The sequence below is a fragment of the Etheostoma spectabile genome, chromosome 13 (assembly GCF_008692095.1).
Source record: "Etheostoma spectabile isolate EspeVRDwgs_2016 chromosome 13, UIUC_Espe_1.0, whole genome shotgun sequence".
In the NCBI taxonomy this organism is placed as follows: domain Eukaryota; kingdom Metazoa; phylum Chordata; class Actinopteri; order Perciformes; family Percidae; genus Etheostoma; species Etheostoma spectabile.
Window position 1 is genome coordinate 4,445,012 of NC_045745.1, and position 13,974 is coordinate 4,458,985.

General features: G+C 39.1%; 1 protein-coding gene across 5 annotated transcripts in view; it reads right to left on the reverse strand.

The window, feature by feature from the left end:
- specc1 (sperm antigen with calponin homology and coiled-coil domains 1) overlaps positions 1–13,974 on the reverse strand; it is an 80,148-nt gene that overhangs the window by 16,172 nt on the left and 50,002 nt on the right. For all 5 annotated transcript variants that reach the window (XM_032533446.1, XM_032533449.1, XM_032533448.1 and 2 more), the window contains 5 exons: positions 13,344–13,507; positions 12,727–12,827; positions 12,515–12,590; positions 11,228–11,372; positions 8,212–8,314 (listed from right to left, as the gene is read on the reverse strand). In XM_032533446.1, coding sequence (XP_032389337.1) covers positions 8,212–8,314; positions 11,228–11,372; positions 12,515–12,590; positions 12,727–12,827; positions 13,344–13,507 — 589 coding nt within the window. The remainder of the gene's footprint in view (positions 1–8,211; positions 8,315–11,227; positions 11,373–12,514; positions 12,591–12,726; positions 12,828–13,343; positions 13,508–13,974) is intronic.

The following is a 13,974-nucleotide window of genomic DNA, read 5'->3' on the forward strand; positions in this document are numbered from 1 at the left end:
GGGGGGGGGGGGGCACGGGTCAAAGAGGGCACAAGAGCACACAGGTCAACTGTACTTATTCTTCATGGTAGATTTGCATTTTTCTGCAAATGCTCACCTACTGTATGTTATAATAACATTAGAAATTACTGGTATTAATATTAAGATTATATAAAAGAGATGTAATCCTTTCTAATTCTTTAACTGAGTGAGGCTAAAAACACCCTGGGCCTTTTCTCTGTACTGGATATCCATCTTCTCATCTCATTCAAAGTATTTAAGAGATTAGACATAACCACTTAGCACAACCACTTACCAAATGTCAAGGGTTACTCAATGGGTTTTTTGTCTCATTGAAGCTCAGACTTCTAGAAGCCCTTAAGTATGTTTTTATTCAAATATGACCCAGATATTGTTTAACAATTATGATTATTGATGATTTTAAGAATTAAAAAAAGATACAGGCCATAAATTACAGTTTTTTTACGATTGCTATGACAATTCTTTCAATACTTTTAAAGGTCCCATGGCATGAAAATGTCACTTTATGAGGTATTTTAACATTAATATGCGTTCCACCAGCCTGCCTATGGCCCCCCAGTGGATAGAAAGGTATCAACCGAGCCCAGGGTATCCTGCTCTGCTTTTGAGAAAATGAAAGCTACTGACCTCATAAGGGCCTCCACCTTGCCCCCCCTCTCTCCTCCTTAAAAGCTACAGACTCAGAAATTGCACATACTAAGGAAAGCTCATTGTGGGACTGGATCAAGTGGCTGTAGTTCTGCACCAAGGCTGAAATTTGGGAAAGAGACTTCAGATACAGTATTAGGGGACCACTAATGTCTCTATAAAAGAGACTTCAGATACAGTATTAGGGACACACTAAGGTCTATATAAAAGAGACTTCAGATACAGTATTAGGGACCACTTAGGTCTATATAAAGAGACTTCAGACAGTATTAGTGGACCACCTAGGTCTATATAAAAGAGACTCAGATACAGTATTAGGGACCACAAGGTCTATATAAAAGAGACTTCAGATACAGTATTAGGGACCACTAAGGTATACATAAAAGAGACTTCAGATACAAATTAGTGGACCTAAGGTCTATATAAAGAGACTTCAGATACAATATAGGGACTACTAAGGTCTATAAAAAGAGACTTCAGATACAGTATTAGGGACCACTAGGTCATATAAAAGAGACTTCAGATACAGTATTAGGGGACCACAATAGGTCTATATAAAAGAGACTTCAGATACAGTATTAGGGACAACTAAGGTCTATATAAAAGAGACTTCAGATACAGTATAGGGGACCATAAGGTCTATATAAAAGAGACTTCATATACAGTATTAGGGACCACTAAGGTCTATATAAAAGGAGCTTCAGATACAGTATAGGGACCACTAAGGTCTATATAAAAGAGACTTCAGATACCGTATTAGGGGACACTAAGGTCTATATAAAAGAGACTTCAGATACAGTATTAGGGACCACTAAGGTCTAATAAAAGAGACTTCAGATACAGTATTAGGGACCACTAAGGTCCATATAAAAGAGACTTCAGTACAGTATTTGGGGACCACTAAGGTCTATATAAAGAGACTTCAGATACAGTATAGGGGATCACTAAGGTCTATATAAAAGAGACTTCAGATACAGTATTTGGGACCACTAAGGTCTATATAAAAGAGATTCAGATACAGTATTTGGGGACCACTAAGGTTCTATATAAAAGAGACTTCAGATACAGTATTAGGGACCACTAAAGTCTATATAAAAGCATCCAAAGAGCACCATATCATTGGACCTTTAACAATTTTCCTAAACTCTTAACACAGCACCACGCTTGTCTGTGTAGGCTATACATTGAACACATTTCTTGTTACTTTAACACAACATGCATACAGTTAACACTAATTTAAAATGCATGAACATCTTTTACACACAAGCTCAACCAAGACCATAACAATGGATTTTTACGGACAAATTTGCAAACGCTTTCACACTGTATGTCAGCACAGATAACATCATGTTCTAAACCTAACTTATAGGCTTCAGTCCAAGTGAACAGCTGTTCACATTGTACATTAAAACACAAATATATCCCCTGCATTGTATACATGCATTTTGTACTGAGAAACAGCTGATTGAAGTTTTGCAAATAGATCAGTCCCAGCTGATTCCCATCTAGGAAGCACACTCAGCTGTTGAGGTTCTTTCAATCCCATGATCATATGGTAGTACATACAGTAAAAGAAGACCTATCTGAACAATGTAGATGAACACAGAAAATTAAAAAAAATGACTTCAGGGAGAGGAAGAGGAGTACCAGGTCAATTCTGTCTCTGTCTCCTTTATTTCATAAACCGTACCTTCTACTGTATAAAGCTGCTCTGAGATGGGTCATTACATTCTTTGTATTGAATTTCTGCAACAAAAGAAACAAAACGCAGCATTTACTAAACCCAACTAAAGATAAATGTAGAGAAGCTTAAAGAGAAACTGCAGTGTATAACACAGTCTTTGATCAATACAATGACTATTGTCTGCTGTATACAGGCAGACCTGACACATATAAAATAATGCAATTTTTTGTATTGAATTTCTGCAACAAAAGAAACAAAACGCAGCAGTTACTAAACCCAACTAAAGATAAATGTAGAGAGGCTTCCAGCGAAACTGCAGTTTAAAAATCAATCTATGATAAATACAATCAATATTGTCTATTGTATACAGGCAGACCTGACACATATAAAATAATGCAGATTTTGTAATTCCACCTGATGTTAGTGTTTTATGACATTGGGCTATGACTGACTAAGTGTTCCTGTTGGGAGAGAACATGTGTGTGTTTTGGAAGAATTATGTGATTTTGAGACATGTTTGCAGTGTTTTGGTAGACATAGTGTATTGTGCTAGTGTATTATTGCATTTTGAAAATTAGTGTTGGAGTTTAGTTAAGAATGTGTGATTTTGAGCATAAAATTAACTGTTTTGTCAATCGTAAAAAAAAAAGCAAGATACTCTTGCCCTCCTCAATGTCTGACCTCCATTCCACACTTGCCTGGGGGTCCGTTTCTGTCCCTTTAATGGCTTTGTGTGCGTGTGTGTGTGAGTGTGTGAGTTTCCCAGACGTGGCCGGATGCACTGTGCTCTGTCAGGCCCAGCTGACCCTAATGTTCAGAGTCTTTGCTCATTGTTCCCATCTTGAACAAACAGCTTGTTTATTTTTGTTTGGCTTCAATGGTTAATTGAGAAAAAAAAAAACGTTTAAAAAGTGTCTGGAGCTGTCCTAAATTAAGACATGAAAGAAGCTGATAAATATACAGTTGGAGGCTTTTTCCAACAGCCGAGACATTCAGGAAAGATTTTTTTTTTTTCATTGAACGCCAAAAATGGCCACTTTTGTGAAACCTAAACCATAACAAGGAGACATTTTGTTTCTAAGTGCAAGATGACAAACGTGTGGAGATTTTTCTAACTAAGGTGTCAAACGTGCTGATAGGAGATTTTGCCATTTAAAACTTCAAAATTGGATATGAAAGGGGTCTAACTTACTTTGGGATCAGAATGCCTGGTAATCCGACTGCTGTCCAACCCCAATGTAAAGACGAAGAGTCAGAAAAAAGTTACACACACATAGAAGTTTCAACACATCCAGTTACAGGCAGAGTGTGGCCATTCAGCAAAGTGCCCATTTGAGTCAGATCGTGCAATTTGCCTTGAAAACCACTGTAACCGAAGTTGTACAAAAGCGTGAATACCAATTTCCCGTGAGAGGAGCGTTCAGTCTCTCCCACAGGGCAGAGTCGATCAGAGCGAGCTTAAGGTCTTCACTGATCGATCTGTGATCTTCCCAGAATCTGACATTTGAGGTGTCGGAGCCGGTGTTGGCTTGCATCTCATCCTCTGCTGACAGAACACAAGTCAGGTATTCAACTGCTCTAAGGACGCCTGCGTTACTGGGGTATGGAGGCAGCTGGTGGGTAAACACACCACATTCACCCTCGGGGGTTCAAGGGCTTTTCTCCATGGTGATAGCACGACCATCCTGCTCTTGAATGTGCGTTTATATGCATTTGCCATGTTATCCCTTTCCTCTCTCTAACCGTGTTACCTGTCACAGTCTGTCCAGAGACAAGATCCATATGGCAGACTATGTTCACACCAACACACAAACACACACACACACACACACACATGGACGCACATACACGTCAATACGTAGATACATACGTAGATACATACGTACATACTCTCGATTGGATGCATGATTTTAAGCACGTAGGCCACGGTTACCGCTTTCATTGTGTTATTTTTCCTTTATACTATATGCTTTAAAAACTACACTGTACTCCAAATGTAATCTTGTCTTAGTGATGATTCCAATTACTCATCCCTTTATTGATCACACTAAATGGGCCAAGTGTGACATCAGGCTTTGTGTCCAGCTATAGATTTACTGTGCCCTCGGCAGCTATTGGCACCTGAATATCAAATAACCTCCCGGCATGCTTACAAAAGCTCCCGTTTTCAGTTTCATTTTAATTAGGCTGCTGTTTGACCAAGAGGTCTGCCAACAATAGAACTGTAATGACAACTGGCACAGGGCTGATGGGCCTTGTCCCTCTCTCACAGCAGCTTCTCTGGCTCCGCGCTGGCAGATGAGCATGATGTAACAGCTTGTTGGGAAAGCAAACCGCGATGGTCAAAGCTGCCTCTTCAAAGTGACCATTAATTATGTAGGCTGAAAAGGCCAAGCATAAATTACAACGAGGCGACTCTGTACTAAAGAGCCAATTAGTGTTGAATTATTACCTTTTTGACCTTAGTCCACAGCAGAGAAGAGAGTGACTGCAAAATGCATGTGGATGAATTGACAAAACCTAACCTCACTAACCTTTATCAGAGCAGAACACAAGAATGACAGGGAACAAAAGACAAAGCAGGCAACCTGGATATGGTTGTATTTCGGGTAATTGTCGTAGTCTCTGTCTTGGAGCTCCAAACTGTGTGACAGATCAGTCGGTCTCTGTGCATTAGGCCTGTAATTAGTGGTTTCCATGTAAGCCTCATAACATTGTGAGGGCTTGACCTCTCAACGGACATAAAAGTGCAACCCGTCCTCTTCTCTCCCTTAGCTCGCCATGACACTCAACCGTGGGCCTGTGGTCATATATGTTCTGGTAAAGAGCACTCAACTGGGCTCTAACTGATGCACAAACACAATCACACATGTAGACATACAATAAATCATTAAGTATTCTAGAGAATCCCAATCCCTGTGGAAGGTAGTGGAATTTACCAGAACAAGCTAAACTCCCAAGAGGTAAACAACAGCCGCTCCAGTACTCATCGCTGCTGAGAAACTGAACTTAAACACCAAATGTACAGACTTTTGGGAAATCATTCTGGATCTATTTCATGGCCTTTTGCTCAATCTACATCTCAGATGCTTCAACATATGAATATTTCAGTCTCTCACATTTTGTACAGTATATTCAGTGTGTTACATAATCATTCTAAAAATAAACAATTTTAATGTTAACTGCCTAATAGGTTATAAATGAATCCAACTAAGGTCAGCACATGGCACATATGGAGAAAATGCACAAACACAAAGCTCGAGTTAAGAGCAGTTACTCTGGGAAAGGGACTAATTATGCAACAGACTGAAACTCTCCTACTAGCCAAATCGTCTTACTGCATTCCTGATACTTGCAAATAAGCAGACTGTGTTGCTAAGCCCTTTGTGGGAAGGGATCATAGGTTCCATACTTAAATGGGAATGAGGCTCCATTAGGGGTTTCAGGTCGCAGGAACTAACAAACTAACACACAAACTAACCGGTAGAGGCAGTGGTGGTCCCATGTTCTGCAATTTAAAATTACAGTTTTTTAAAAGGAGTCTGGTGCCTTTAAAGAGATCATAGATATAACGGCTCTAGTTCCCCTGTCGTAAAGGCCTAAAGATGTGAGAATACACATAAACTGAGGTTGATGTTTTATGAGGTCCATTTTTAGGTGGCTAAAATCCAACGTCCACAGCAGGACTCCTGCCTGCTTCTCCAAAATGGGGGCGTGCTGCCCACCATCTACTGTAGCTAATATACTGACCGTGGATAACTATCTCACACAAGCCCACTTCTACAGATCTGAACTGAAACACATGATGCAGGTTTGTAGAGTAAACTATACCCAACAGGTCAAGTAGTTAAAATAAGCTCCACCTTAACAGCTGCAATACTATCAGTCAATAAGAACATTGATTAATCGATCAGTAGAAAATCATTGTCAACCATTCAGTTAATCCATTAATCATTTGACTGATTTAGCATCTCCTCTGGCTCCAGCTTTTCTTTAAAATTTAATAACATATCGTATTTATTGTATTTGTTTTGATTATTTATGGTTATCATTTATATTATGGTTACTTACTTTTGCTAAATTATTACATTTATTATGTATTATTTTTATAATTATACTTACTTACACTGCAATATTTGTTTTCGTACTATGGCAACTTTACAATACCTTTCATTTAATGCCACTTTATTTCATTCAGTACCTTTTGCTCATTGTTTGTTGTTTGCCTGTTTGTGTGTTTACTTTTTTTTTTTTTTTTGCTTTTTACTGTAGGAAACTGCTGCTGCTGTAAGGACTGTGGGATGAATAAAGTATTATCTATCTATCTAAAGGGCTGATTGTGAACAATGTACACTTTTACATTTGAAGCATTTTTCATATCGTAGTTTTGTACTTTAATAAGTAAAGTAATAAGTTAGTAAAATTCCAAATGCAGGACTATAACTTGATAATAGTAAAACTATAGTATTACTACTTTTACTACCACTAAGTAAGGGATCTGAGTACTTCTTCCACCAGGGACTTTATGCTGGTGCTCTTACCCAGCAGAGAGGGATGTAGGACAATGTCTGAAACATCAGACGCGCTTGACTTTGTAATCCAATTTAATTTACTACTTCTGTTACAGTGTATATTCATCTAATTAAGATTATTGTTAGCAACTGTCTCAGTTTTCTCTGTAGCACTTTGAGTTAAGGAAAACATTCTTCATATGCACCCGGCGGGTGGTGGAAATGGGTACTAATCCAATAACCTTCCATTACATGCCAGTGTCGCTAAGCTCCTGCTGCTCAAAGATCCATGCCAAAACAAAGTGTGGATCGAAACAAGGTGAGTCATGGGAGTCTGTACACAGATCCAGAATCTTATCATGCAGATTAGCAAACTGTGTGTTGGTCAGCAGCAGTTTTATCTCATCTGGTCGGGTATTTCCATCACAGAGGATCTGCTGTGTGTGCATGTTTTACCAACACACGCCTAACCTCAGAGGAAGTGAGGTTGACTCAAAGTTCACCGAGCAGCATTGTGCTTGAGAAATAGGAACTATTGATCTGACAACTTATCCAAGTATTCAGACCATTCGTCTGTGAGAAACCTTGGTCTATTTTTAGCAGTTGTCATCAATTGTGCCTTTTTCATCCTTGGTCAAGCCAGAGGTACATGTACATGTTAGACTTGAGAGAAGCAGAGTCATTTATGTTCATAACTGAGATTAACTTCTGTCAGAAGGCTGAGAGGGCTGAAATGACTCCTCTTCCTCCTAAACTACAGTGTGCAGGTTGGGACCAGTCTGACTGGTGGAGAGAGTTTTAGCATTAGCTAGTTGGCATGCGGGCACACAAACATAGATGATTACCAATCTGTAATCCCACAGTTCTTAATGGGCTCCTTAAACTGGGTATTAGGGGAGCAGCTAAGCCAGTGATTGCCAGCACTTGGCTCCATGGACACAGGAAACACAGGTGGGGACACAACACAATAACAATGCATAAACAAATGGGCATGCATAAAAACGAGCAGGGCGGCTATATAAATACACACATGTATAAATCCAGTGTGTCTGTAACACTGAGTGCTTCGCATCATTGTTTCCATTACCACCGTGCCGCAGTGACTTTACATCACCAGTGAGATGACAGGTGGGTGAGTGGTGTGTCTGCATACACAGTAACGTGTCAGTCCAGTCCAACACATCAGTGATGGTTGAAAAAAAATGAAATAACTACAGAACCCGAGGGCATGGGCAGACCAATGCTGCATTGAGGCAATATAAAGGGAGGGAGTAGGGGAAAGCAGGGTGTGAAAGGGAATGGAGCCCGCCTTGTATTGGAGAGAGCTCTCTGGCCTGTGATCCCTACCGGATAGCCTTGTGTTTTCTTCTGGCACCACTTCAGTAGAGCGTTTCTCTTAGATCCTCCATACTCCCGCGCCAGTGCAGCCAAGGGGTCCGTTCTTTCCACACTGTCACCAGGGAAACATGAACCGCAATCACAGAGAGACAGATAGAGAGAGAGAGAGAGAGAGAGAGAGAGAGAGAGAGAGAGAGAGATGGTAATAGCATGTAATTTGGAGTATGATGAGATGGTTTAATTGCCATCCACAACGGTTATTATCTTCAACCCGCACAAACTACAATGAAACAGGAAGTAAGCTTTATAAATACAATAATTATGCAAGTTCTGTATGTCTCATAGTATAAGAATGTGTTCAATTAAGTAAGCATTTTTCAGTAAGCATGTCAGTGGTGGATGAAGTATTCAGATCCTTGATTTAAGTAAAAGTACTAATGTCTTCATGCATGAAAAAGCATGAATTAATTCATGTAATACTTCATGAACTGTCTATTATGACTAAGACTTAATAGTATCTCATGCATGACTTACAATACGTTAAATTAATGCATCAATTAAGGTATTTGAATAATTATGATTTCTGATGTATTAGTGATGTCTTCTTCACAGGTATTTCTGTAGTTAAAGTGACAGGCTAAACAAACTTGTAATCATGATGAACTAAACATTACTTCTTCATTACTTCATCATGTTTGTGGACCTTTTAATAAAGTGCTGACCTGTTCCTTCTTTAACATTGATAAATAAAATATGATTAATGTTGGCATATGCAGCAATCATCTTTGTGACCAGCCAAATAAAAACAACCGTCAAAAAGAGATTTCTGGTGTTCAGACACTTAGAAGTAAGTAAAAAGTAAAACTCATAAATATACTACTTGGGAGAGCATTGTTCTCAGGCATTAATGTTTATGTTGTTATGAATAAAGCAACTATAAAAATGCATCTGCAGTAAATTGAATTTTGTGTAAATGTAGTGGTCTCAATATCATTTTGCCAACCCACTCCTTTAATGTTTAATAAATTACATTTTATGCCACCATTAATCATCTTATTAATCAATGTTAAAGATGGACCAGGTAAGCACTTTACTTAAAGGGACACAAACATGATGAAGTACTGATGAAGTTATGTTTTGTAATTCATAATTTTATTTGTGCATGAAATCATACAGGAAATCATGCATGAATTCTTGACAATTCATGTACCATTTTTATTAAGTGGTAGCCAATTCTTTCCTACATAGTTAATTCCATCTATCTGTATTTGTCATACTATTTAAGCAGTTGCACATTTCTGTATTCCCAACTTGTACATAATCAAATATTTGTTCTTGTATTTTATTCCTATTATTATTATTTCATGTATATGGTATGTAAATATATTGTATCCTAGTATTTTATTTATGTTTACATTCCGTGCTGTGTGACGGATTTTGCTGCTGTAACACTGTAATTTCCCATTTTATTGGGATCAATATCTATCTATCTATCTATCTATCTATCTATCTATCTATCTATCTATCTATCTAATCTAATTTCCAAATGAAAAAATAGATTTCCGTCAGCAAAGGGGAACTCTTTTGATTGGTCTTGTGATATGCGGGTCAGTGTATTTGTGTTAGAGTCCAGAGCAGGCTCATAATTACTTTGGAGTGAAGCCAACTATTTAGCTCAGACTCTTATTTTTAGTTTTAAGTGTTTTAAGCTTAGCACAGGCTTTTTATTGGCATCCCTCCCTAATTGTTTCCATTCTATATCCCACATATAGTATACTGATTATAAGACATAAAAATTACAACGTGGTACAACAGAGGGTCCGCTCCCTGGGGTTTGCGCTGGAGCCGAGGCCATGGGAAGACCATGAGAGACGGTCGTTGCTCTGAGCATTGTAAACATTTCACACGTCACAGCAGCTCTGCTGTTAAATTCATTAGTTCTCTGTTTGAGGCCCTGCACGGCCAGAAGCAGAAAGACTGTCTCCAAACAAATATCGCAGGGGGCAGAGAGTCTGTGCGTGCATCATCAGCAGTAAGAGCAGCTATATCACACTGTAACCATACCAAATACAGTAATGTACTGCTGCTGATCTCCCGTTTGCGACGGAAGGCCTGCGTGGACGTCTGCATTACAGTGACACGTATTTACATTAATAATATGTAAGTATGAAAGAGCATTTAGACACTGATGTAACTGTAAATACAGATGGAGAAGAGCAGATAGCTCAATAATGTCATGTTACCAGAGGAAGAAGAGGTAAGGATGGACAGTTTTCATATCATTGACAGTAGTGTTTAATAATGTCAACAGTACATATGTTGGTTGAAGCTGAGTTTGTTGTCCAGTGTAGATAGAAATGTACATGTGAACTCAAACACTGAGTCATCTACCTCAAGTGCAACCTGAATGGAATTCTGCAAGTGCTGATTTTTGAGTGTACGGAGAAATGACAGCCTATAATGCCAGAGATCAGAAGATGAAAGCCTGTTTGCTTAACATCTGTATCACTTACATTCCTGATAAACGGACACTGATTTACTGTGTTAAAGCCATCTACGTCAACACTGTTGGCAATACAAATTGTACAACTCCAAAGTCTCTCAGCTGGAACTTAAATATTTAGAAACTGAAAGGCAGTAAAGTATGTTGCTACTTTTAAGGCCTACGCAGCTGCTAAGTAACAGTTACAGTGACACCAAATTAAGGTTCTTAAGGGTGAACTTTAAGTTCACAAAAATGCAGAACTGAAACTGCTTTTAATGTAAGTCCTTTTTCCACTGCACAAATGGTTGGGTTGGGTTGGTCAGCGCATGCTTGCATATGTGTCATAGACATCCAGACCATCATGTTGCATAATAGAGAAGTTATTATACAAACTGATGTTTACTATTCTTAAACTAAAGGAAACAAATGTCTTGCTGTTTTCAAAGTAAGCAAGGTTGTTTATTTCACCTGTTCCAATGCAAGCTAAACCCGTGGAATGATGTCACAGGGAATCAGACAAAATCATTTGGGTAAGCCCACCTAAGCTTGCTGTTGCCTCGGTTGTAGCTGAAGGATGCCGGGCGGCTGTTGAGGGAGGCGGGGGGTTTGATTACAGACTCTAGCGAAGGGCTCTTCCTCATTAGGCTGTTGGGTTTCAGGTCTTCCCCGCAGCCGGACAACTCATCTGCCGGAGTGAAGGATGCAGGAAAGAGAACGGGAAGAGGGAGTCAGAAACAGAGGAACCTTTGCTGTGTGTAATCTCCTCTACCGCCCCCCCTCCAGTCTATCCACTGTCACTATCAAATAAAGGGAAAAGCCCTAAAAAAAACTTTAAAAAAATAAACAGTGGGATCACAACATACTTTATAAAGCACATTCTACAATGCATTACGTCATTATTATAAGCAAATACAACCTCGACAGGGTGATGCAGGGCCCCAACATGAATATGGATAATCAACAAAGAAATCTCACTGTATGGTCCACAGGTCCTGACAGGGAATACCCCCATCCCCTTTAGTGTTCAGCCTAGTATTTAAGATACTTGTCTTCAACATACTCAAAACAACCCTGACTATGGGTCTCTGTCTTAATTGAACAAGTCCATGCTGTTAGAAAAGGCAGGCAGTGACATAAGATCAGGGGAGTGATGCAAACACTTCACCTGCTGTTTTAATGAAATTTACATTCAACATCATTTCTGAGACTGGTTCAATGTGATGCAGGAAATTGTTGTCATGGAAAAGATAACATTTGCTGTAAGACTGAAGACGGGCATATTTGATAAATATTAGATAGGATGGATGGATTTTATTAGCCCACACAGATCGGATTTCAAGTAACAATGGAACATCTACTGTAACATAACCCCCACTGTTCCTTTGTCACAAACCTTTTCTCTTTCTCTTGCTTGCTTTTTTCTTCTTTGTATGATTAACTTTAACTGTATTGTGTTAATTATTTAATATATATACCTTCTTTTTATTTTGTTGTGTACAGTGTATGATACTGTATGTGATGATTTGAAAGAATTATGAAAATAAATACTTTTAAGAGCTCATCACCACATTTCCATATTTGCTTTTTACGCATAAAACCGTAAAAGGTCCTGCAAACACAACAAAAAGTTGGATGATTGAATATCTTTATTCATCTTATTGTTTAACTCTCTGTGTAGACATTTCAGCCAAATTCTTTTCTAAAGGCACTGACTCAGTGGTGCTTTGGCTGGCCCTCAACTGACCTAAAAGCAGTGTGCGAGGCACATCGTTCATTTGAGTATGACTGCTAAATGAAATATTGAAAACCATAATCTCTGCTACATACCATGGTGATGAGAGAATTCTCCACGGTTGATCCTTTTTTCCAATGTCTTTGATAGGGGTTTTATGTGTGTGTGTCTCTAAAAAGAACATAAACAGAACAGATATCTTATCATATCATATCTAAAACAATGAATCGCTTAAAGGAATTGTTTTGTTTTTATATCGGAGATTTCTTTTACATTTTAAAAAGAAAAACTATATATTGATGTATACCTGGATGGGGGAGACAGCAGCAGCAGGTGCAGTGCGTACAGGGATCCCACTCAGCGGGCTTCTCGGGGAGGAATGCATTTGAACTGTGTGGCCCGGTCCATCTAAAAAGATTAGATTATATAGTCACTGATTATTGCAACAAAAGAGACCTGACAACGGCAAATAGAAAATGACTCACATGTCTTCAGTACGGCTCGAGATAAATAAAAGAGCAAAAAAAGAATGAAATACAAATGTTTGGCGAACAATTGTTAGGCCTCAAATACACTTTTTATCCTGAAATACGTGTGTAGTATCAAGCATCAGAATAAAAAAAGTACCCAGATCAGAGTCCTTTGATTATTCACTCAGTATCCACTTTAGTAGGTACACCTATACAGCCTAATGCAATCCAATACAACTATTCTCCCATAAAGTCTACTTTTATGAAGCCTATAACGTTCTGTTGAAACTGTCATGGAGGTCAGCCCAGGCCACACAGTCCCACACAACTGAACATGTTTTCGCTGCAGAGAAATGACAAAAATCCACACAGCAGCTCTCACCAGCTGTTCTCCTCTATGGTTACACTGCTGTGTTGGGATACCCTGTGAGTGTGTGTGTGTGTGTACGCTCACTCTGTCCAACAGTATCAAAGGACTTAATGAGGGATTTGACAGTAGCCCCGGACTCTGAGTTGGCATCTCCGCTGGCGTCGGTGGGTGTGGTCGGGATCATGGAGATGCCGCACCAGTGACGGTTGTTTTCGGAGTCGGACAGCCTCACCTCCTCACCTTGGCACCTAACACACAAAGGGAACAGGGTTGCTGTGTAGAAGCACATGCAATAGATACACCTGGGGAGAGGAGTATTTGAGGAGACATTTGCAAACTACAGATTAGACACAAAGCCTCTCACTATAGTGTTTATCTTGTGAGATTACCAGCTGATTAGTACAAATACATTTTAGATAATCTTAAATTAGGGTGTTCGCTCAGTGTATTGACAAGATCATGTGAACATAGTTTGAAGTTTGAACTTAAGAAGATTAAATAACCTTTGATCAGCTGCAGATAGCTAGATTTAAATTTGGAAGACAAAATCTGAGAAGCCCACACATCAAAACACACAACACTTTGTCCCCTGATGACCTTTAGATCCCAGGATAGAGTCAGGGATTTGAACACCTTTATCAGGGATGAAAGACAAGAAAGGGATTCGTGTCTTAAACATTGCAATCAACTCAAATCCAAAGAGCGTAGATTGAAA